Source organism: Notolabrus celidotus, chromosome 7 (genome assembly GCF_009762535.1).
Source record: "Notolabrus celidotus isolate fNotCel1 chromosome 7, fNotCel1.pri, whole genome shotgun sequence".
Classification (NCBI taxonomy): domain Eukaryota; kingdom Metazoa; phylum Chordata; class Actinopteri; order Labriformes; family Labridae; genus Notolabrus; species Notolabrus celidotus.
The window spans coordinates 37492091-37515726 of NC_048278.1; the positions used below are offsets into that span (position 1 = coordinate 37492091).

Sequence of the window (23636 nt, forward strand, 5' to 3'; positions counted from 1 at the left end):
TCATGGAGTTCCAGCAGCAAACAAGAAGGTGTACAGAACAAGAATTTAACAAGAATATATATAGAAAAGAAATGTTCATCAGAGACGACAGCTTGGACATAATTCTCCTGTCAGCCACCAGCTCCACAGGGTCCAGGACTGAGCTGGCCTTCTTCCCCAGTTAGTTCAGTCTGGCTCTCCTGTATCCTGTCCGCCCACAGCAGGTGAAAACCTTCCAATGTGGCGTTCATGTCCGGTGTTAGCTCTGTTAGCATGATGCTACTCTGGTGCTGGGTTAGCTCGCCCACCTTATCGTAGATAGATCTTACATTCCCCATAACGGTGGGTGGAAGGACAGGTCGATGATCGGGTGGCATCTTTACAGATTGCCAAATTCAACATAGCGGTGACGTTGACGTACAACTCAGCCAGTCAATACGGCGTCTACGTATAGTGGGGGGGGGGGCTTAGGGAGGTTTCCTGCTGTCATTGCAAACTTTGCACATTTTGAACCAATGCAGTGGTTTCAAGTTTGCAATGTCGGCGCCCCCTACTGGCCACAAACAGCGTCTCTACCTTAAAATTGTTTGTAGCTTTAGTAGCTTCAGTAATTAAATTCTCAAAAGGTGTTCAAAAACAGTCATTATTCAATTGAATCAAATGTAAAAGTAGTAACAGTTAATTTTTTCTGCACAGCTAGCTGACACCAATGACTCTGATGCTGCCCGAGGTTTCCACCTGATAAGAGGAAGGGTGTTTTCTTTCTGAGAGCTTCTCCTGGTGCATCAGTGTCAGTTCCTCTAAAAACAAAAAGTGCATTCTGTTTATTCAAAGAGTCTGAAGATGACTTTTGTTGTTATTTGGCTCTTTCTAATGAACAGGTTGGTGATGCAAGGTACTCCAGGAATTGTAGTGGAAGGGATTGACCACCTGTTCACTATACATCATCCATCTAATAACATATGACATGAACAAATATTGACTCAAAGCTGACACTGTTGATTTACAGATGATTTAAAGACTCCTCGTACGTAACTCTATTGATTGATGTGGTTTCACTGCAGGCTCGCTGCAGCTCCTCGCTCCGTCTCACACATGATGGACAGGTTTTCGTCACTTTTCATATGTAAGCACTGCTTCTTTATTTAGGTTAACAGCTTCCTGTTCCCCTCTGAAGGTGAAGCAGAGATCTGACATCCATGGAGTCCAATCTGTCCTGCCTGTCTTCTCTGAAAGAAGAGATCAGCCCGGTGTATGTGCAGCCTCACTACAAGGAGTCCTACCGGCTCGCCATCTACGCGCTGCTCTGCGGAGGGAAGGAGGCCTACGAGGAGTACCTCAGGGCCGAGCAGATCAGCCACTTTCTGTCCAACGAGGAGATCCAGTTCATCCTGGACAATGGAGAGCTGCCTGACGTCACGGAGGACGAGGACGACTCAGAGGAGAGGAGGCTCACGGAGGAGAACGGAGCCAGGACCTCTACATACTTCCCCACCGAGTCAGACGAGGAGGTGCCGGACCTGGAGCTGGGCTGGCCCGAGGTGTCACTGGAAGGCACGGACACCAGCATCAGCCTGCTGTTCCACCCGCCCCGAGAAAACACGCCGAGCATTAAGGAGGTGATTCGCAAACAGATCCAGGAGGCGAGGCAGGTGAGGAGCGGACTGACACATGAAGCAAACATCTCTCTCTGTCTCTCATCGATGTGCACAGATTCTTCCTCCTGTGTTTGCTGCACACATGTCTCACACTTAAGAACAATAGATGTTAAATCACACAATGGAAGGCGTTGGTTTGCACAGAGGACAACACACATCAGTCCACATATTTCTCTGCTCACACAGCACGCAGTGTGTCATACAGTCAGTATCAGTGACAGGAAGTTGGCTTATAAGTGATCCTTTAAAATAAAATTAAAGCTCCAGTGAGGAGTTTTTAACTTGTTGTAAAACAGACCGAAATTAATAATGACACATAAAAGTTAACAAGGCCACTGACAGTAAGAGAGGCTGTTTCTGTACAGTTATTTTAAATGTCTGAAACCACGGGTGGGGGGGTCGGTGTCGGACCTTTTGCCACATGTCCCACAGTAAAGATGCTCAGTGAGTGATGCTGTGTAAGAAACACGTATTTCACAAGTAAAGGACATTGAGTGTGATCCGAAAAGACAACCGGACTTTGTTTGATTCTTGAAGACGTTTCTCCTCTCCTCCGAAAGACTTCTTCAGTTCTGACCAGACTGGGGAAGAGCTAGCTAGCTTACCTCCCAACAGTAGTTAGCTAAGTTCTTGACAGTCGTTAGCTTAAGGACTTCAGCCCTAAACTACGTGCGTTTCGACCGGTGGACCCAGGGTCTAAATTTAGTTCAGGGGTAGGTAATCTCCCCCCTGAAAAGCCCCTGCTAGGGGGGAAGTACTTTTCAAAGGTCCCAGGACTTTCAGGGGGCGGGGCCTGCAATGCTGAACGTGTCTGATTGGTAGATTAACCTCAGTGTTTTTATTCCGCCCTCCGTCCACAATAACATCACACACATCTGTGATTCACTTGATTTCTCTTTCTTTCATTAGTTTTTATTTGTTCTATCGTTTTTGTATGTGTGTGTACTTTTCAAAAGAAGCTGTGATTCTCCGGGTCAACTTTTTTGTCAATTTTTTTTTTTGTCAATTTTAATTTTTTTCAAAAAAAAAATTTGTCAAAACATTTTTGTCAAAACATTTTGTCAAAAAAAATTTTGTCAAAAAATTTTTTGTCAAAACATTTTTGTCAAAAAATGTTTTGTCAAATTTTTTTTTGTCAACATTTTTTTTGACAACATTTTTTTTGTCAAAAAAATTGTCAAAAAAAAATTTGTCAAAAAAAATTTTGTCAAAATTTTTGTTCAAAAAATGTCAACATTTTTTGTTCAAAAAATGTCAACATTTTTTGTTCAAAAAAATGTCAACATTTTTTGTTCAAATTTTGTCAACATTTTTTTGTTCAAAATGTTTTCATTTTTTTCCAAAAACCATTCAGTCATTGTTTTTTCCATCTGTGATTCTCTTGATTTCTCTTTCTTTCATTAGTTTTTATTTGTTCTATCTTTTTTGTATGTGTGTGTACTTTTCAAAAGAAGAAGCTGTGATTCTCTTGATTTAGCAGCTTGTAACAGTAGTCTTCTCTCAGCCCACCGTGAATGCGTCTCTCCTCCCGGTGTTCCGGTTTTAAAAGTGACCCTGTAAACTGGAGCCCTTCAGCTGAACGTGTCAGTGTTTGTGGAGTTTACACAGCTGTTGAAACACAGAGGGAGTTCCTGGGAATGCAAACTAGTTTAGTTTTTATTAAGATTTCAAAATATCCTCATCAGATATTTAATGATGGTCTAAAGATGTTTATGAGGGATGCATCCGGCTGAGAGTCTCCAGTTAACAGGGTCGCCGTTTAAACCAAAACACCGGCCGATCTCTGCCACGGCTTTCTGAGTTCAAAAGGATTTTAAAGTCGTGTTGAAACGTCTTTGCTACTCGCGCTTATCTCCTCTCACGTGTTGATTCAGTGAATCCATCTGTGATGAAATATAGCACCATCTAAAACAGACCAGCTGAGTCTCTTCATGCTAACAGGCTAACTGTTGTGTTGCTCATAATGATACCTGCCTGTCCGTCTGCTTCTATGGTGTCATCTGTGATGAATGGCATTCCTCTTTGTTTTACTGCCCTCTACTGGTCTGGTGGTGTAGTGCAGTTACTTTATTTTCCTCCATACATCACTGGCCTGATTTACACAATCTACCCGGGACTTCAGCCCACGGTCAAAACGCAGACAACAATGGGGGCACAGGAACCTTTTAGTTCAGGGTGAAGTAGTTCTGGGGGCTAAAAGACCCCAGAACTCTTGGTTGAAATGCACCTTTAGTTCTTGACAGTTATTCAGGTCATGGGTCTTCTTTGGGTCACATGCTCTCTGGTGTGAGTGTGGTCTTACTTGTTTTGAGAGAGAGAACTCAAGACAGCGTTGTATGTTGGAGACAAGTGGAGTCTTAGACCACCACCTCTGTTAGAGAATGATGTTCAAGTGTAACATAGATGGTTTCTTTGACCCCTCTTTCATACTAACGGTCTTCTCTGTCTAGAATCCCCTCACAGGAGCTTTAAGGTGCAGAGATAACGAAGCTAACAGTTTGTGTGTACCTTCATCTGATCTTAGGAGCGAGCTGCATGATGTCACTTCATTCACATTAAACAAGCAGAAACAAATCTCAGTATTTCTACAGAAATCATCTGAGTCAGTCTTCATGTGCGAGCATGTGCAGCTCACAGCCGGCACGTGTGTCAGATGATCATCTCTCTGGTGAAGGTTCTGATCTATCCGACCCGTGCAAACAGACTGGATGACTTGTTAACCCTTTGTTTATGTAGAAACAGAGCGCCGTGGTTCAACAGCAGCAAGGCGTGACTTTGCACGGCTGCATGGTGCGTTTGAGTGCACAGCTGAGCAGCAGAACAAACAGACTGAACTCATTACCCTACATTAACAGAGTTAGATTAAACACAAAGAAACTGAGTTAGAGGTCTTCATTCATTCATACTAATAAGCCAAATATGTAAGTGTTCATGTGTAATGAACGGGTTGTTATGCTAATTAGAATCCAAACAAGGTGAGCAGGATTCAACGAGGGAGGAAAACAGGACTTCTGCAGGAATATTGATGTTGCTGTTATCTCTTCCTCTCCTGGCTTCAGTGACTTTGTAGAGATCAGCATCTTAGAGACGCTCTCACCAGATCACAGGACAGGATGTTGCTCCACTTCTCCCTCTCAGAGATGGTTGGGGGTCCAGTAGCTCCTCAGGTTGCTCTCACATCTGTGCTAACCGCTAACTGTTATTATTTCCCCACGACCAAGACCAGCCTGAGACCACACTGGCGTTTTTTACCACAGTGTCAACAGGCAGAGGGGGAATGAGACGGACTACTTTACGTGGAGTGATTTGATTTGACGTGTGATCTGGTTGTTCCCACAGACTGTATATATAATGGACAGCGTCAATCCGCCTTTTCCCATTGTACGGTTTTGAAGCCAAAATATCCTGTTCCAGAACGCTGACACCTTTTATTTTTATTTTTTAAAGTTTGGTTATTGATTTTCACATAGGAAAACAGTCACAACCAAAATTAGAAGTTTGCACATTTTCCTTTTTTTTTTTGAACAAAGAAACACACAAATGACATATGAAATACAAAACAACAAATAACCCCTCACCCCGACACATACTCCCTCCAGATTAACTAGAAAGAATACGAGAAATGGAAAACATAAGATAAAAAGCAAGCGGCGATGAACGGGCCCTCGCACACCCGCGAGCGGGCCCAGTCTCAGGTGGATTTGAGGAAACTGGATTGTAAAAGTAGATTCATATAAATGCCGATCCGTCATGTATTGTTAATACTTTTTAGAATAACAAATGTTGAGAGGAGTTTTTGAAGCAGTAACCTGTCTAACCATTTTGATTAAAATGTCGTGGTCGACAGTATCGAACGCAGCACTGAGGTCTAAAAGAATGAGTACTGCCACATTGTTTTCATCTAAAATCAGTCTGATGTCATTTGTGACTTTAAGGAGGGCAGTCTCTGTGCTGTGGTTCGCTCTGAAGCCTGACTGGAATCTCTCTAAAACGTTATTATTGATTAAATGAACTAAAAGTTGATTAAAAACAATTTTCTCTAAAACTTTGCTTAAAAAGGGGAGGTTAGAAATAGGACGGTAGTTTTTTAGCTCTGAGGGATATAAGTTGGGTTTTTTGAGGGTAGGTTTCACCATGGAGGTCTTAAAAACTGAGGGGAAGATGCCTGAGCTGAGGGAGGAGTTGATGATCGTGGTTGTTTCATGTGAGAGACTAGGGAAGCAGGATTTAAACAGTTTTGTAGGGATAGGATCTAAAACACAAGTGGCAGACTTCATCTTGCTCACTACTTCACCCACAGCCCCCTCTGTCATTAAAACAAAGGATGGCATGGTGACTGGAGGCCCGAAGGCAGGGGAATCCCAGGGGGAGTCGCTAACTACATTTAAAATACTTTTCCTGATTAAAACAATTTTTTCTTTAAAAAAGTGTGCAAAGTCTTCACATCTGAGAGTTGAGTCATTATGAGTACGAATGGGTTGGGGGTTTAAGATTCTGTCGATGGTAGTAAAAAGCACTTTGGGGTTATTTTGGTTTTCTAAAATAATCTTTGAGAAATGGGCTTGTCTCTCAAACAACAGAGACTAAGCAGCAGCAGTACATTTGTGAAGGAATGAAGCAGAATTTGGCAGCACCTGAGGCAAACTATCAGACATGACTTCTCTTATAAGATTAAAAGTCCAAACTGAACAAAACCCCCAGCTTCAGTTTGAAACGCAGCTCCCAGTGGAAAGGTGAGCGTGGACGTCATGCTTCCTCTCAGAAGTTGACATTAACCAGCCGGCGTGTCTCAGCCTGACTCTCCTTCATGTTCAGATACAAGACTCTCCGTCTCCAGTAACTAATAATTCACAAATTACAGCAGCAGCAGCAGGAGGGTGTGTTTGTGTGTGATCGTCTGGACTCTCATTCAGATTCACAAAGTGCTCTTCGGCATTGTTAGAGTGCGGTAAACAGGCGGTGAGTCGTCCCTGAAACATATAAACCCGGGTCTGATCTCTGACAAGATAAGAAGAGCTATAAATCCTGAACGCTTCCAGGCATGGTTACAGCGAGGCTTCAGTCCCTCAGAGAAACACTCCTCCACTTTAACAGATCATCAGAGACAACACGCTGCAGAGTGATCTTCATAACGGATCTTAAGAGACATTCGTTCAGTCATTCACAGATTCTGAATACATCTAAGTACTGTAGTAGTGTGGGAATCTGACCTTTCAGAACAGGAGTTGTTGGTCTGCCTCTGCTTTGATTCCTTCTTTGTGCTCAGAAACAGGTTTTAGAAAGTTCAACTTCAAGTTTGCACAAAGCAAGAACCTCAGGATCTAGAACATGCTTTAACCCTTAAAGACTTAGACCAACTTTGGGGGCGCCAGACTCTCCTGAATTTATTTTGAATATGCTGAATGAGACAAATGTGCTTGTTGATAGGATTAGTGGTTCAAAAGTTATCAAACATTTCAGAACAAGCAGCTGCCGGCGGCTGTCAAGGTCTTTGAGGTTTAAAGAAGACTGGAGTTGTTGGTCTGCCTCTGCTTTACTTTGTTACTTTGTCCTCAGAAACAGGTTTTGGTAACTTCAACTTCAAGTTTATCTTTTGCACGAAGCAAGAACCTCAAGATCTAAACGTATTCATTCATTCAGTGAGAGAGGAATATGCTGTAAAGAACACAGGAGTTGTTGGTCTACTTGTCTCAGCTAGCTAGTTTGTGCTAAAAACCTGGTTGTAAAGAGAAGACCTTTAAGTGTGTGTCTGCAAAGAACGTCATCAATACAAGTTTTTCCATTTTCTGTTCACAAGATTGGAAAACAACCGAGTACTTGCAGAACACAGGAGTTGTTAGTCTGCCTCTGCTTTGATTCGGTGCTTTGTGCTCAGAAACAGGTTTCAGAGTTCAGCTTCAAGTTTGTTTTGCACGAAGCAAGAAACTCAGGATCCAGATTTAATCATTCATTCAGTGAGAGAGGAATATGCTGTAACACAGGAGTTGTTTGTCTACTTGTCTTGGATAGTTTGTTGGTGCTTGGAAACAGGGTTGTAAAGAGAAGACCTGTAAGTTTGTGTCTGAAAGGAATGTCATCAATCCAGATTTGTTCATTTTTTGTTAACAAGATTGGAATACAATCGAGTACTTGCAGAACACAGGAGTTGTTAGTCTGCCTCTGCTGTGATTCAGTACTTTGTGCTCAGAAACAGGTTTTAGAGAGTTCAACTTCAAGTTTATCTTTTGCACAAAGCAAGAACCTCAGGATCTAGACTTATTCATTCATTCAGTGAGAGAGGAATATGCCGCAAAGAACACAGGAGTTGTTGGTCTACTTGTCTCGACTAGCTAGTTTGTGCTAAAAACCTGGTTGGAAAGAGAAGACCTGTAAGTTTGAGTCTGAAAGGAACGTCATCAATCCAGATTTGTTCATTTTCTGTTTACAAGATTGGAATACAACCGAGTACTTGCAGAAACAAGGAGTTGTTAGTCTGCCTCTGCTTTGATTCGGTGCTTTGTGCTCAGAAACAGGTTTCAGAGTTCAGCTTCAAGTTTGTTTTGCACGAAGCAAGAAACTCAGGATCCAGATTTAATCATTCATTCAGTGAGAGAGGAATATGCTGTAACACAGGAGTTGTTTGTCTACTTGTCTTGGATAGTTTGTTGGTGCTTGGAAACAGGGTTGCAAAGAGAAGACCTTTAAGTTTGTGTCTGAAAGGAATGTCATCAATCCAGATTTGTTCATTTTTTGTTAACAAGATTGGAATACAATCGAGTACCTGCAGAACACAGGAGTTGTTAGTCTGCCTCTGCTTTGATTCGGTACTTTGTGCTCAGAAACAGGTTTTAGAAAGTTCAACTTCAAGTTTACCTTTTGCACAAAGCAAGAACCTCAGGATCTAGACTTATTCATTCATTCAGTGAGAGAGGAATATGCTGCAAAGAACACAGGAGTTGTTTGTCTACTTGTCTCGACTAGCTAGTTTGTGCTAAAAACCTGATTGTAAAGAGAAGACCTTTAAGTTTGTGTCTGAAAGGAACGTCATCAATCCAGATTTGTTCATTTTCTGTTTACAAGATTGGAATACAACCGACTACTTGCAGAACGCAGGGAGTTGTTAGTCTGCCTCTGCTTTGATTTGGTACTTTGTGCTCAGAAACAGGTTTTAGAAAGTTCAACTTCAAGTTTATCTTTTGCACGAAGCAAGAACCTCAGGATCTAAACTTATTCATTCATTCAGTGAGAGAGGAATATGCTGTAAAGAACACAGGAGTTATTGGTCTACTTGTCTCAGCTAGCTAGTTTGTGCTAGAAACCTGATTGTAAAGAGAAGACCTGTAAGTTTGTGTCTGAAAGGAACGTCATCAATCCAGATTTGTTCATTTTCTGTTTACAAGATTGGAATACAACCGAGTACTTGCAGAAACAAGGAGTTGTTAGTCTGCCTCTGCTTTGATTCGGTGCTTTGTGCTCAGAAACAGGTTTCAGAGTTCAGCTTCAAGTTTGTTTTGCACGAAGCAAGAAACTCAGGATCCAGATTTAATCATTCATTCAGTGAGAGAGGAATATGCTGTAAAGAACACAGGAGTTGTTTGTCTACTTGTCTTGGATAGATTGTTGGTGCTTGGAAACAGGGTTGTAAAGAGAAGACCTTTAAGTTTGTGTCTGAAAGGAACGTCATCAATCCAGATTTGTTCATTTTTTTGTTCACAAGATTGGAATAAATCCGAGTACCTGCAGAAACAAGGAGTTGTTAGTCTGCCTCTGCTTTGATTCAGTACTTTGTGCTCAGAAACAGGTTTTAGGGAGTTCAACTTCAAGTTTGTTTTGCACGAAGCAAGAACCTCAGGATCCAGAATATGCTTTACAGAACACAGGAGTTGTTTGTCTACTTGTCTTGGATAGTTTGTTGGTGCTTGGAAACAGGGTTGCAAAGAGAAGACCTTTAAGCTTGTGTCTGAAAGGAACGTCATCAATCCAGATTTGTTCAATTATTGTTTAGAATATTAGAACACAACTGAGTACTTGCAGAACACAGGAGTTGTTAGTCTACTGCTGCTTTGATCTGTTACTATGTGTGTGGGAATAAAGAGGTTTTTAAATAAACTTGAGGTTCAACTTTAACTTTCATGAACGCAAAAAAACCCCTCAAGAATCCAGATTTGTATTCATTATGAATTAGAACCAGGTACGGAAGCAAAGGATGACTCAGGAGTTGTTGGTCTACTCTGGTTAGAACAGTCAGTTTGTTTGAGTTTGCCTCAGTTTGTCTGTGCTGAGAACATCCGGTGTCAGAATTCAATAAAAAGAACAACTGGTCTCAAAACACAGGAGTTTTTTGTTTACCGATGCCTTCATTATGAGGAGTTACAAACATAAACTTCAAGTTGGGACGAACCTGAAGAATCCAGATTTATCTTTTCATTCACTCACATTTTTTGGATACAGCCACGTCCTGTAGAAACAGGAGGATGTGACATTCAGAGCACAGGAGTTGTTGGTCTACTGCTGCCTTCTGTTGCAAATTTGAGGGTAAAAAGTTGAAGTTTGTGTCTTCAAAGAACCTCATAAACCCAGATTAACTCATGCACATGCATTCACTGTTCGTGTAGTAAAGGGGAGTTGTTTGTTTGTGCTCAGAGATTTTGTAAGGATTGAACTTCTGGTGTGTGTTTGAGTTTCAAACATTCACAGTCTTTGAATACAACCAAGAAATGTATGTCAAGCTGGTCTCAGTGACTAGAATATGGGAGTTGCTTGTCTTCTGCTGCCTGAGTTATTGTTCTGTGTCGTTGTTTTGTTTTTAAAATGGTAAGTTCAGATCCAACATAATGTTTATGTAACGGACACAGACACACAGAAACTTAGTGATTTAGTCGGTTTGTGTAAGACCAAGAACTCCCACAATCAGCTGGGTGACACCACTGATCACAGCGAGGGTGTCTGCCTTCACTTAAGTCGTCTTATTGATTGTATGCTACTCACACAAGTTTGATCCTTGCATGGATCCTTTCTGTGACGTTTTTGGACACTTAAAAAAACCAAACAATCAAAGTCTGTCAGCGGCAACAACAAGCAATCTCACTGGACGTACTTAATCTGGACTATGAGCTCTAAAAGTTTACATAACAGCCTGATTTTATGGCTTCTTCATGGATTAACTCTGACATCAATCCCTCTCTTAAATGTCTCTAACCAGCTGTAAAAACAGAGAAACCTTCAGAGTTTAGACCTCCTCAGGCGCTCCTCCAGGCCTGGATAAATACCGTGTTTTATCGTGTTTAGATCTTCTTTCTAAATGTTGAATATGCCTGCAGGTTATTGCCATAGCCATGGATGTCTTCACCGACGTGGATATATTCAAGGAGATCATCAACGCCACGTTGAGGGGAGTGGCGGTCTACATCCTCCTGGACGAATCCCAGTACAAGAGCTTCTACACCATGTCGCACAGAGTGGGCATCAACATCCAGGACTTCAAGGTGAGACGGTTACATCACGCTCATACAATCAACACAGATCATGGGGTTAGCAATCAGTGTTTGCAGCAGAAGAAGAATTACGTGGAATTGAATTTGCAACAGGTAGCGGTAGATCAGCAACTCCTGTGTTCTCTGCAGACACAAACTATCTGTTTTCAATGATTGGGGCATAGACGTGAAAAAAATGGTCACCAGTGCAAAAAAACAGCGTTATATCACTGGCCCTGAATCTGCTTTAAATGTGCACTCCTAACCTCCTCTATCTGAAAGCTGTCTGAGGAGGGTTAGTCTGTTTTGAGGGCACATGCTTCAGTCCTTTGTGTGCAGGTAATCCTCAGGTGTTTGCAGCAACGCTCCAACAAAGAGGGAGAAGAAGGAGACGACCGTCCGCCCGTAAAAAGGGTGCAAACAGTTCATGTTTGGTGTTACTAAATTAAGAAGCATCCTCTACGGTCCACCTTTAATGCCTGAGTGTTATCTAACGCAGCCTGAACTCACTCCCCTTTCATTAAATCACCTCACACACCGCAGAGTGAGGGTGACGTTTGATCACAGCAGCTGTCTCAGGTTGTTTTTCAGAAGTTGGTTTCCCTCCTCTTTGATTGCACCCTGATTATTTTCACCTGTGTCTCACGTCACACCTGAGTTAGATTACCCTTCCTTTGTCAGTCCATTGTTCTTCTCACCTGTGTCTCTTCTCATGTGTTCTCTGGATATCCCTGTGGATTACGTGAAAAGCAAATCATACAATCAATCTTTATTTATTTGTATATCGCAAAATCACAACAAACTTTATCTGAAGACGCTTTTACAAGACTTACAAGACTGTACTCAGTTACAGTGGCAAGGACAAACTTCCTTTAACAGGCAGAAACCTCCAGCAGGACCAGACTCATGTTAGACACACATCTGCTGAGACCGTGTTGGAGAGAGGGATAGAGGGAGATGAAGAGAGAGAGAGTGAGATGATAGTGGGGAGACGGATAGTAGTAGTTGTAGCAGCTGGAGTCTGGACCACGTCCACAGCAGCAGAGATCCAGAGGAACCTACGGGACAAGGGAGCTCAGGGACTACAGAAAGGTCTAAGAAAAGAGAGAAGAGAGGGAGACCAGAAGAAAGAAAAAGAGGAGGATAAATGGTGAAGGAATGATAGAAGGAAAGGACGGGATAAGAAAAGGAGACAAAGGATGAAGAAAGAAAGAAAGAAAGAAAGAAAGAAAGAAAGAAAGAAAGAAAGAACAAAGATAGGAAGAAGGAAGGAAGGAAGGAAAGAGAAAGAAAGGTAGGAAGGAAGGTAGAAGAAAAGAGAGAAGTGAAGAAAAAAGAATGGAAGAAAGAACAGAAAAGAATGAAAGAAAGGAGTGAAAGGAAGGATGGAAGAAATTAGTGAAAGAAAAGAAAGCAAGGAAAGAAGGAAAGGAAAGGAAAGGAAAAAGGAATAAAAGAAAGGAGTGTAAGGAAAGAAAGAAAGGAAGGAAGGAAAGAAGGAAGGAAAGGAAAAGGAATAAAAGAAATGAGTGTAAGGAAAGGAAGGAAGGAAAGAAAGAAAGAAAGAAAGAAGGAATGAAGGAAGGAAAAAGGAAAGAAAGAAAGAAAGAAGGAAAGGAAAGGAAAGGAAAGGAAAAAGGAATAAAAGAAAGGAGTGTAAGACAAGAAAGAAAGGAAGGAAAGAAAGAAGGAAGGAAATGAAAAGGAATAAAAGAAATGAGTGAAAGGAAAGAAAGAAAGAAAGAAGGAAAGGAAAGGAAAGGAAAAAGGAATAAAACGAAGGAAGGAAAGAAGGAAGGAAAGGAAAAGGAATAAAAGAAATGAGTGTAAGGAAAGGAAGGAAGGAAAGAAAGAAAGAAAGAAAGAAAGAAGGAAAGGAAAGGAAAAAGGAATAAAAGAAAGGAGTGTAAGGAAAGGAAGGAAGGAAGGAAAGAAAGAAAGAAGGAAAGGAAAGGAAAGGAAAAAGGAATAAAAGAAAGGAGTGTAAGGAAAGAAAGAAAGAAAGAAAGAAAGAAAGAAAGAAAGAAAGAAAGAAAGAAAGAAAGAAAGAAAGAAAGAAAGAAAGAAAGAAAGAAAGGATGAATAACAGACCCCAAAAAGGAATCTACAGCAGAGATCCAGAGGAACCTACGAGACAAGGGAGCTCAGGGACTCCAGAAAGGTCTATGGTTAGTAACTTTAATGGGACAGGAAGAGTTAAAGTGAGAGACAGGCAGAGAGAGGAGAGAGAGGGAAAGACAGGATCCCAGTGTGTCAGTCCAAGCCTATAGCAGCATAATTAAGACCTGGTTCAAGCCTGATCCAGCTCTAACTATAAGCTTTATCACAAAGGAAAGAACACCCTGACTGTGACTCATTAAATCTGGTCTTAAGTGAACATTTTGCACCAGGTAACATTAACAAACATCCCTCCTCCCTCTCTTCAGTCATGTTTGATTCAGATCCGTATTCTGCCCGAGGACGCCTCGCCTGTGGCGCGACCTTTCCTCTGTTGGCAGAAGCATTCAGTGGATTAATCCTGACATTATCTCCACACCCTCGTGAACTCTCGCTGTCATTTACCAGCATTCCCCCGCTGCGTTTCTACCCGTCATCACGACGGTACGAGGCAACTGCTGCAGCCTCGGGACAGATCTGTCAGTGCGGCTGGATTTTCCTGTTGAACGGCATCGGGACGGCGTGTCAGCAGTGCAAACAACTCGAGCAAACAGTCTCGGCGGAGTGAGGATTGCTTAGCCGGTAGCCACATCAAAAAAACAAGCCCCGGATAAAGTGACGTACAGGTCTGATCCTGTCGAGACTCTCAGAGGGTGTGTGGAGTTTTAGTGTGCATTCAGGCTACTTCTAACTCCTTCCATTTTTTGTTTGACTGAAGTTTCTGCACATCTTGAAAAGTAAACACAACCTCGGGATGTGTCAGTCATGTTTGCATGACTCAGATACTTTCGTCCAACATTTTTCAGAACAGGTTTAATTATCTGCGTTTTTTGCATCCATCATATTCCTTTAGAGGATTCTACCTGAGAGAGTACGGACAACCATTGACCGTGACGTTGTCTTATACATCTGCAGATCCAGGTGTCTATGCACACTTCTGTAATAGTGCATTTTGGATGTGTGTGTGTGTGTGTGTGCCTACCTCAAACACACTGCTAGCTGCTGTTCAAGATGAGTTGCTCCAAGGAAATTGGTGGGGTCCTTTAATACATGGTTTCATTGAGTATCAAACTGGACCGCTGACTTCCTGAAACATACATATTCTGCAGCTCCTTAATCAGAAGGAGAAACTCTCCCTACTCTAATTGAAGGACCCGACTCCAACAGATCCAGTTCATCTCTGATAAGCTGCGGTCCGGCTCCTTGCTCTCCCGTCCGTCAACACCCACTCAACTTATAGTGTGTCTGCTTATTTTGTCGGAGATCTGCACATTGCTAACGGAAACAAGCTAGCCTCCTATTCTCAAATGTTCGTGTCTTGAGACACGTGTAAGGCATGCTGCTTTCACCGGTGATCTGACTGTTGAAACAGCTGTTGAAATACAGAAGGAGTCCTCAGGTCTGTTGCCTTGTGTGGCCTTCATCTTCCTCTTACTGCCCTCTACTGGTCCCGCGTTGTAGTGTGATTACTTTGATTGCTTCTCCGTACGTCACTGTCCTGATTTGCCTAATCTTCAGGCCACAGTGAGTGAAAATGCAAAACAGTGAGCTACAGGAACCATTTAGTTCCTTGAAGAGAAGTTCCTGTTTCTCTGGTTGAAAAGCACCTTAACATCGGGACTTCCACCAGATCCGTGTCCAGTCCGTCTCTAGTCCCCTATGGTCCGGCTCCATGCTCTCTCGTCTGTCAACGGCCACCGGTTGCGTTTTCAGGACAGCCGGACAGCTGGAGTCATGTGACCGAAGTTTTCCCACAGTAATCCCTGAATCAAGGATTCTCCTCCTCCTCCTCTCCTCATCCATGTTGTCTTTCTGGTCCTCTGAAAACCTCTGACCTGTTGACTCCAGGCCTGGCTTCGCTCATCATGACTTTGGTTTGTTGTTGTAGTTAAGTGAAATACGATCTGGTGATAACACAGAGTGTTTTATTCTGAAAATTAACCGGATGTTTTCATTTGGTTTTGGTGAAACCTGACTTCCTGTCCCGCTCCATCTGCTCTGTTGAGATTGATGCGTCGTGCTCAGGCATCCGGCAAAAAGATACACAGCCGGAACGCAATGGAGTGGATCCAGTGGAAGTTAACACATTGACCAGAATAGAAACCGATCAGATCAGGTGCTGTGATGGATCAGAGACGGACCGGACACAGATCATGTGGAATGATCCGTACAGTGTGTCGATGTTAGAGCTGTTCTTTGGGAATTAGACTCTTTCACAAGATTCAAACGAGCCCCAAATTAATGCAAAGTTACTAACCATAGACCTTTCTGCCCTGAGCTCCCTTATCTCATAGGTTTATTCTTCCTTTCTTTCTCTCTTTCTTTCATTCTTTCTTTCTTTCTGTCTTTCATTCCTTCTTCCTTTCTTTCCTCCTTCCTTCCTTTCCTTCTTTCCTTCTTTCTTTCATTCTGTCTTTCTTTCTTCCTGTCTTAATTTCTCTCTTTCTTTCTTTCTTTTCTCTTCCTTCCTTTCTTTCTTTCTTTCTTTCTTTCTTTCTTTCTTTCTTTCATTCCTTCTTCCTTTCTTCTTTCTTTCGGGACAGGATTCTTTCTTTCCTTCTTCCTTTCATTCCTTCTTTCTTTCTTTCTTTCTTTCATTCATTCCTTTTTTCCTTCCTTTCTTTCTTTCTTTCTTTCATTCCTTCTTCCTATCTTTCCTCCTTTCTTTCTTCCTTCCTTTCCTTCTTTCCTTCTTTCTTTCATTCTGTCTTTCTTTCTTCCTGTCTTAATTTATTTCTTTCTTTCTTTCCTCCTTTCTTTCTCTCTTTCTTTCTTTCTTTTTTCTTCCTTCCTTTCTTTCTTTCTTTCTTTCTTTCTTTCTTTCTTTCTTTCATTCCTTCTTCCTTCCTTTCTTTCCTTCTTTCTTTCTTTCTTTCTTTCATTCCTTAATTTCTTAATTTCTTAATTCCTTCTTTCTTTCTTTCATTCCTTCCTTCCTTCTTTCTCTCCTCCTTCTTTCTCTCCTTCTATTCTTCTTACTTCCTTTCTTTCTTTCTTTCTTTCTTTCATTCCTTCTTCCTTTCTTTCTTTCTTTCTTTCTTTCTTTCTTTCATTCCTTAATTTCTTAATTTCTTAATTCCTTCTTTCTTTCTTTCATTCCTTCTTTCCTTCTTTTTCCCTTCTTTCCTTCTTTCTTTCTTTCTCTCTTTGTTCTTTCCATGTTTCTTCATCCTTTATGTCTCCTTTTCTCATCCCGTCCTTTCCTTCTATCCTGGCATCCGGCAAAACAGAAGTCTTGTATATCTGATCGGAGGGCTCCGACCTGCCGGAACGCAACGGAGTGGATCCAGTGGAAGTTAACACACTGACTAGAATACAAACCTATCAGATCTGGTGCTGTGACGGATCAAAAACGGGCTGGACACGGATCTGGTGGAATTTGGCCATCGCTCATTGCTGGTCGTGGGAGTGAGTTAATGAATGACGGCACCTTCAGGGTGAGATAAGACCTCTCTCCTTCATGCGTCAGGGTCCTGCTCACCCTGTCTGGATTCTAATCTGCATAACCACTCACTAAAATGACCCCTCACTTAAAGGTGTAGCCTCTTGGTTCATAGTAAAGTCATAACATCACGGCACACCTGTCAGTCAGATCATCCACGCCCATAATTATGAGTAATGAGGATTAATTCCTGGCCTACTTATAGTCGGAAAGGTTGAGTTATAAATAATTCATCCCTCAAATCATCGTCAGAAATTAACAAATGATGTCCAGACACCAAAACCAGTTTTTAAATCAGGCTGTGAACAAAAATAGAATTAGCTCTCGAGGGGATTCTTTGGATTTTACAGCAAGCCTCAAGTGGACACTTCAGGAACTGCAGGGTTTTTTGGGGCGACTACTCTAAAGTCCAGTTGTTAAGGAAAGATGTGTTGTACAGATTGTGGATCTTGGTGGCACGGTGGTAGGGCCGTTACCTCCTAGCAGAAAGGTTCCTGGTTTGAATCCCGGTTGGGGCCTTTGCATGCGTGGGTCCTCTCCGCTGCGTCCTGGCAATCCAAAACCCTCCACAGCAGATAGACTCAAGACAACACAGGAAGTCAGACACCAAAACAACATTAACAACAACAAACCGGCATGATGAGCGGAGCCAGGCCTGGAGGCGACAGCTCAGAGGTTTTCAGAGGACCAGAAAAACAACATAGATGACTCAAGCTCTCTTAACCGTTACATAATGTTGTGTCACACTTCACAGTTATATCTAAACAGTTGATTCTGAAATCTCTAATAATCATATTCACAGTCTTTGTTTGTGGTTAGCGAGCTAACACAAGCTACAAGCTACCAAACTAGTCAAGCCTGACACAATAAATAACACCAGGAATTCCTGAGTGGACGACTAACTGGAAATGTAACATTCCAGCTTCTGCAAGCTGACAAGGAGATTCAGTATATTCAGTGAGTTTACAAACCTGGACAACATCCACTCGTTTTGTTAGGAAGACCAACCTCAGACTGTTTCTCTGTTTCAGGAGACCTTTTTACTTTCATTACAGGAAACATAAAGGATTATAAATCTGTTGTATCATCATTTTATTTAAGGAGAGTTTATCTAGATGTCACCTGAACGTGTTTTAAACAAGAGGTTTTTATTCTATTTAAGGCAGGATCACTGGCAGGATTTTACAATTCCATAATTTTATTATTTGATTTTTCATATTTTTATATTTACATATTTTTATTATTTATAATTCTATTTTATTTTATTGTTTTCATATTTTTTATAATTTCCATATTTTTATATTTCCATATTTTTATAATATTTTTTTATTGTTTTGATCTTTTTTATATTTTCATATTTTATACTTACATATTTTAAAATATTTTTTTTATTTTTTATAATTCTGATTTGTTATTGTTTAAATTTTTCCTCTTTTGTTGTTTTTATTCTTCCATTTATTTTTTTTATTTTTTTATTCTATTTTTCAAGTAAAATTTTTTGATTTTGTTCGTTCTTTCCTGACATTAACAACAGAAGCTCTGAAAATTGACACAACCTACTAACTGTAAACCCAAATGTGTTAGTCCTACCTTTAATATTATCTTAACTAAAGCCATTTCAAAAGATTCACCCTCCAAACAGTGTGTCTGAAGTCAGAAGCGATGCCAATGTCAGGTCACTGTCCCCTCACTCCTTTTGATCAGTGGAAGTTTCGCTGGTCTCCAAAGGGCATTACATACTGAGGCATCAAATTACACTATGACTATAAAACATGGTTCTAGAAAACATTAAACCATTAATGCATAAAATGAGAAATGATTACAGTAGATGGGCCAAATTCATCTCTGCTTACAAAAGAGTGACATAGTTCTTGCTGGATAAACTGGACCAATACATGCTACACATGAGGCCCTTACACAGCTTGGCTGTCTATTTCTGCAACTTAAGGCGGTCAATCTAAGAGCTAGATTTAAATTATGTGAAGGACGGAATGATATTGCAGTATTTGGTAAACAGTGTGTGTGGGTTGTTTTTTGTTTACTCGTCATTGTTATATGTTTGTATAACGGTTGTCTTTGTCACATACTATATTATGTTACACATGGGAGTTATGTTCATGTAAGATGGAAATACCCAAGATTCTTTGGGAGCGGACTATAAAGTGACATTTTGTTGTAATTTAACATTAGCATTTTTAACATGGATCTAAAGGGGATACCTTGGCTTTGCAGACGGTCTCAAGTGGACACTTAAGGAACTGCAGGTTTTTGCACTTCCACATTAACTTCCTTTTTTAACACCGGAGGCTGCTGCTTCGTGACAACTTGTGTTGACTTGTGTCCTATCCTTTTTTTGACTGCAGATCTTTAACTTTCATGAATATTTGTTTCTTCTTCAGAACATTCGTATTCGGACGGTTAGGGGCAGAAGTATCAGTGTCAGTCCGGGGTGAAGTTCCACGGAGGGATGGAGCAGAAGTTTATGCTGGTGGACTGCAGGACGGTGGTTTATGGGACGTTCAGGTGAGGTGAGCCCGAACCTTCCACACTCACATGAGTAACCTAACAATAACGTTAAAACAGGGGCCATGGCTCAGGTTATCAAGAATCAGAACAGTGATTTAAAAAATCGTGGTTTAGGTATTTAAATCATCTAATACATGACATCAAGGAAAAGGACCCAAATACTGACAACCACACAAAAAGAAACAGATCAGTGATTAAAAAATATGATCCAGCTTATTGACATGATCAGAACTTATTTGTTTCTTGAAATGTGACCACAATTCACGCATTTAAAGCATTTAATCCATGCAGCAAGGAAAGGACCCAATAGAGACAACTACATAGATATAAACTGTTCAGTTATCCAAGAAGGATTTAGGTTATGACCATGATTTGAACTTATTTGTTTCTTAAGATGTTACCCCCAATTCAGGCATTTAAACACTTAATCCACTTAGTGAGGAAAGGACCCAAATACAGACAACTAAATATATATTAACTGTTCAGTTATCTAAGAGGGGTTTAGGTTATGACCATGATTTGAACGTATTTGTTTCTTGAGATGTGACCACAATTTAGGCATTTAAACCAACTAATCAATGCAGCAATGGAATGGACCCAAATACAGACAACTACTCCAAAAGAAACAGATCAGTGATTAAAAAATACAATTCAGGCAATTGACATGGTCAGAACTTATTTGTTTCTTGAAATGTGACCACAATTCAGGAATTTAAACCAACTAATCCATGCAGCAAGGAAAAGGACCCAAATACAGACAACTACACAGATATAAACTGTTCAGTTATCTAAGAAGGATTTAGGATAAGACCATGATTCCAATTATTTGTTTCTTGAGATGTTTCCCCAATTCAGGCATTTAAAGCATTAATCAATGCAGCAAGGATAAGGACCCAAATACAGACAACTACTCCAAAAGAAACAGATCAGTGATTAAAGAATATAATAAAGCTCATTGACATGATTACAACTTATTTGTTTCTTGAGATGTTTCACCAATTCAGGCATTTAAAGCATTTAATCCATGCAGCAAGGAAAGGACCCAAATACAGACAACTACATAGACATAAACTGTTCAGTTATCTAAGAAGGATTTAGGATAAGACCATGATTTGAACTTATTTGTTCCTTAAGATGTTACCCCGATTAATGCATTCAAGGCATTTAATCAATGCAGCAAGGAAAGGACCCAAATACAGACAACTACTCCAAAAGAAACAGATCAGTGATTAAAGAATATAATAAAGCTCATTGACATGATTACAACTTATTTGTTTCTTAAGATGTTACCCCAATTCAGGCATTTAAAGCATTCATCCATGCAGCAAGGAAAAGGACCCAAATACAGACAACTACATAGATATAAACTGTTCAGTTATCTAAGAAGGATTTAGGTTATGACCGTGATTTAAACGTATCTGTTCCTTGAGATGTTACCCCAATTCAGGCATTTAAAGCATTTAATCAATGCAGCAAGGGAAAGGACCCAAATACAGACGACTATGCAGTAAGATACTGCAGTGATTAAAAATAGTATGATACAGCTTAAGGGCATGATTGAACTTATTTCTATTTTGAGATGCAACCACTGTTTGGCATTTGAAGCTATTAATCTACAAAGCAAGGACAAAGGACCCAAATACGGACAACTACACAGAAAAATATATATATGTGATTAAAGAATATAATACAGCTTATTGACATGATCAAAACTTACTTTACTTGAGACGTCTCCCCAATTTAGGGAATTAAAAGCATGTATTACATGCATCAAGGTAAAGGAACCAAATACAGACAACTGGATTGCCGAGGTGTAAACAAAATGGGTTATCATCCCCTCCTGCTTCCTAACACCTGTGCCACCTTTCTCTTTCAGCTTCACGTGGACCTACGAGAAGATCAACCTCAGCATGGTCATGGTGATCACAGGTCAGCTGGTCTGCACTTACGACGAGGAGTTTCGGCGGCTGTACGCTCGCTCCGCGGTCCCTGTGGTGCAGCCCAAGAACAAGCTATCCATCCAGTACCTCAGAGAGATCGCGGCCATGCAGAGCCCAAACTCCAGTCAGCTTTCCCTCAACCAGATCCACACGAGGTACGGAATGATGCAGGGCATGCGAGGCGCTCAGGACGACAGGTTTAACAACCCTGCCATGTTGACCCGGGGCCTGAGCGTGCAGGAGAGACTGCATCAAAGTCACTGTCCTGAAATGGGGAATCTGGTGCGAGGACACAGTTACGGTGGGGAACTCCAGAGGTTGAACTCAATGACCCGCCTGAGAATGGGAACCAAAGACTATGGAGTCCCTCTTACTCCTGAGAGGACTGGATCTAATATGAGGATGGGCGGCGACTTGATGCTGTCCAACAGGTTGTCTCAGCAGCATAATAAGCACCGGACTCTCTATGGGGCCGACCAGAATCTCATACCCTTCAACTCTGAGACATCTCTCCACAGGTGGAAGATGGACACATACCTCAACAGCGATCAGCCTCTGGACGCGTCATGCGATGCAATATCCCCGGTGGCGTCTCCTTACAGCAGTCACACGGGCTTGAACGAGTATCAGTCACAGATGATGCACAACAGATCCAGGGACATTAAGTCCAGGATGGAGGAAATGAGGCAAAAGAGGCTCAGCTTGCAGGAGTATAACAATCTCAGACAGAGCCAGGAGTCCTTGAAGCCCCAGTATCCGGGTCTAGACAGACATAAACTGATGAACTCGTTAAGAGGTCTGGACATGAGGCAGAGTATGATAGATTTAGAGCCAAATCCACAAAACGGTTGGAACCCTGAACCAACCAACCAGAAAGACATGGAGCCAAAGAAAGAAGGCGACAAAAGAGGGCAGACTCTCACCGACGACCACCGCTCTGCCTCTCACAACGACGTCAAAGGGGCTCCAGACCGAAGGACACTGCAGGCATATGATTGGCACGACCCTCTTTCTAGGACGACCTCAGCTGCTGATATAGATACGAAACTGAACGATCCATCGCTCAAGCTCTCTCATCTGCAGCCCAGTGGTCTCGGTCTCCAGCACCCGAGAGTTATGGAGTCTCTGAGCGAGATCCCTGAGGAGAAGGAGGGTTCAAATTCACGTGTCAACAGCTCAGAATCTGCGTTCAAAGAAGGACACGAGGAGCCACCTAAAGAGGAGAAGGTTGCTTCGAAGGAGAACTTGGTGGAAACAAGCGTACCTTCAGAGTCGCAGCATCAGGATCAAGCCAAAGAAAGTCACGACTCTGTGGGCAAGGTGCCAAAAAGCTCAGGACCGAGTACTCCCAAAGAGAGAAAGAGATCCATATCAAGTGAGACACAATCTGTCCGAAAGAACTCAAGCACTTCTTCAGGATCTCAGCTTACAGTGGACGGCAAGAGCAGTTCTTTGGAAAAAGGGCAAACTCATCAGGAGGAACAACCCCTTCAGAGGAAGAACTCCATGAAAATGAAGGTGCATTCACTGCTGTCATCCGATGAGAAGAAAGCCTCCAAGAAAGAAGAGAAATCGCTACAAAGAAAGGCCTCAACGAGATCCCAGAACCCCTCAGGGTCAACCCAACCTTCGCAGGCATCACCAGGAGAGAAATCCACAAAGAAGGGTCATTCACCAAGCACCCAAAGGTCGCATACTTCTGAGACGGAGAAGCACAAATCACCATTCCCAAGGTTAGCTCCGCAGCGCTCGAGCAAAAAGAAGGCAGCCCAGGCAGCGGACCAGGACAGGAGCGGGACAAGCACTCCGGACAAGGACAGAGCGGAGGTTTTCAAGAGAGAGAAGGTCTACAGTCGATTCGAATATTTGCTCAGCACTGACGGCATTCCTAAATCGACTAAGGGGCACTCGTCAGAGAAAGACAGGGGCTCCTCTCTGAGCAGGCACGACTCTGGTTACTCAGGGTATCAGACTCAAAGTGGATCTGAGAACAAACTGGGGAAGTTCATGCAGCGAGTTGGAAACCTGATTAACAAGAACAAGTAGACTCAGAGGACGAGGGATGAACCGTTAAAACTTGAAACACTTCGGGCAGCATTCAAATCGACGAGATGAAAATGAAGAGTGATACCTGTTTTGAACAGCAGAGGGCGCTATCTGCCTTTGATACCTGGGCGTCCTGCTGAAGCATTGTTGTTATTCGTACCCTCTAAAGGTAACAGAAGACACTTGAATGATGCACTTAAAGCCAACATGATCCGGGACTCTGTTTAATGTGCATCATTTTCCAAATCAGGGGATGCTTTCAGGTGTCGTACAGGTTTTTGGGGGTTGGTCTGGATTGTTTACATTAATGCTTGATTTACACATGGAACACTAAAATACCTGAGAGAGGGGCGGAGAGGTAGAGGCAGGGAGGGAGATCTCTAATTTTAAACAGAAGTTCAGCATGGACTCAATAAAAAGCTTCATTCGCCAAATA

General features: G+C 41.8%; 1 protein-coding gene across 1 annotated transcript; it reads left to right on the top strand.

Annotated features, from left to right (window-relative positions):
• Positions 1–944: 944 nt before the first annotated feature.
• LOC117815453 (protein FAM83B-like) lies at positions 945–23636 on the top strand. The gene is given in 6 exon segments (XM_034687180.1): positions 945–1006; positions 1157–1631; positions 10937–11101; positions 19088–19106; positions 19109–19211; positions 21091–23636. Coding segments are annotated over 5 exon segments (2850 nt in total). The 5' UTR covers positions 945–1006; positions 1157–1178; the 3' UTR covers positions 23201–23636.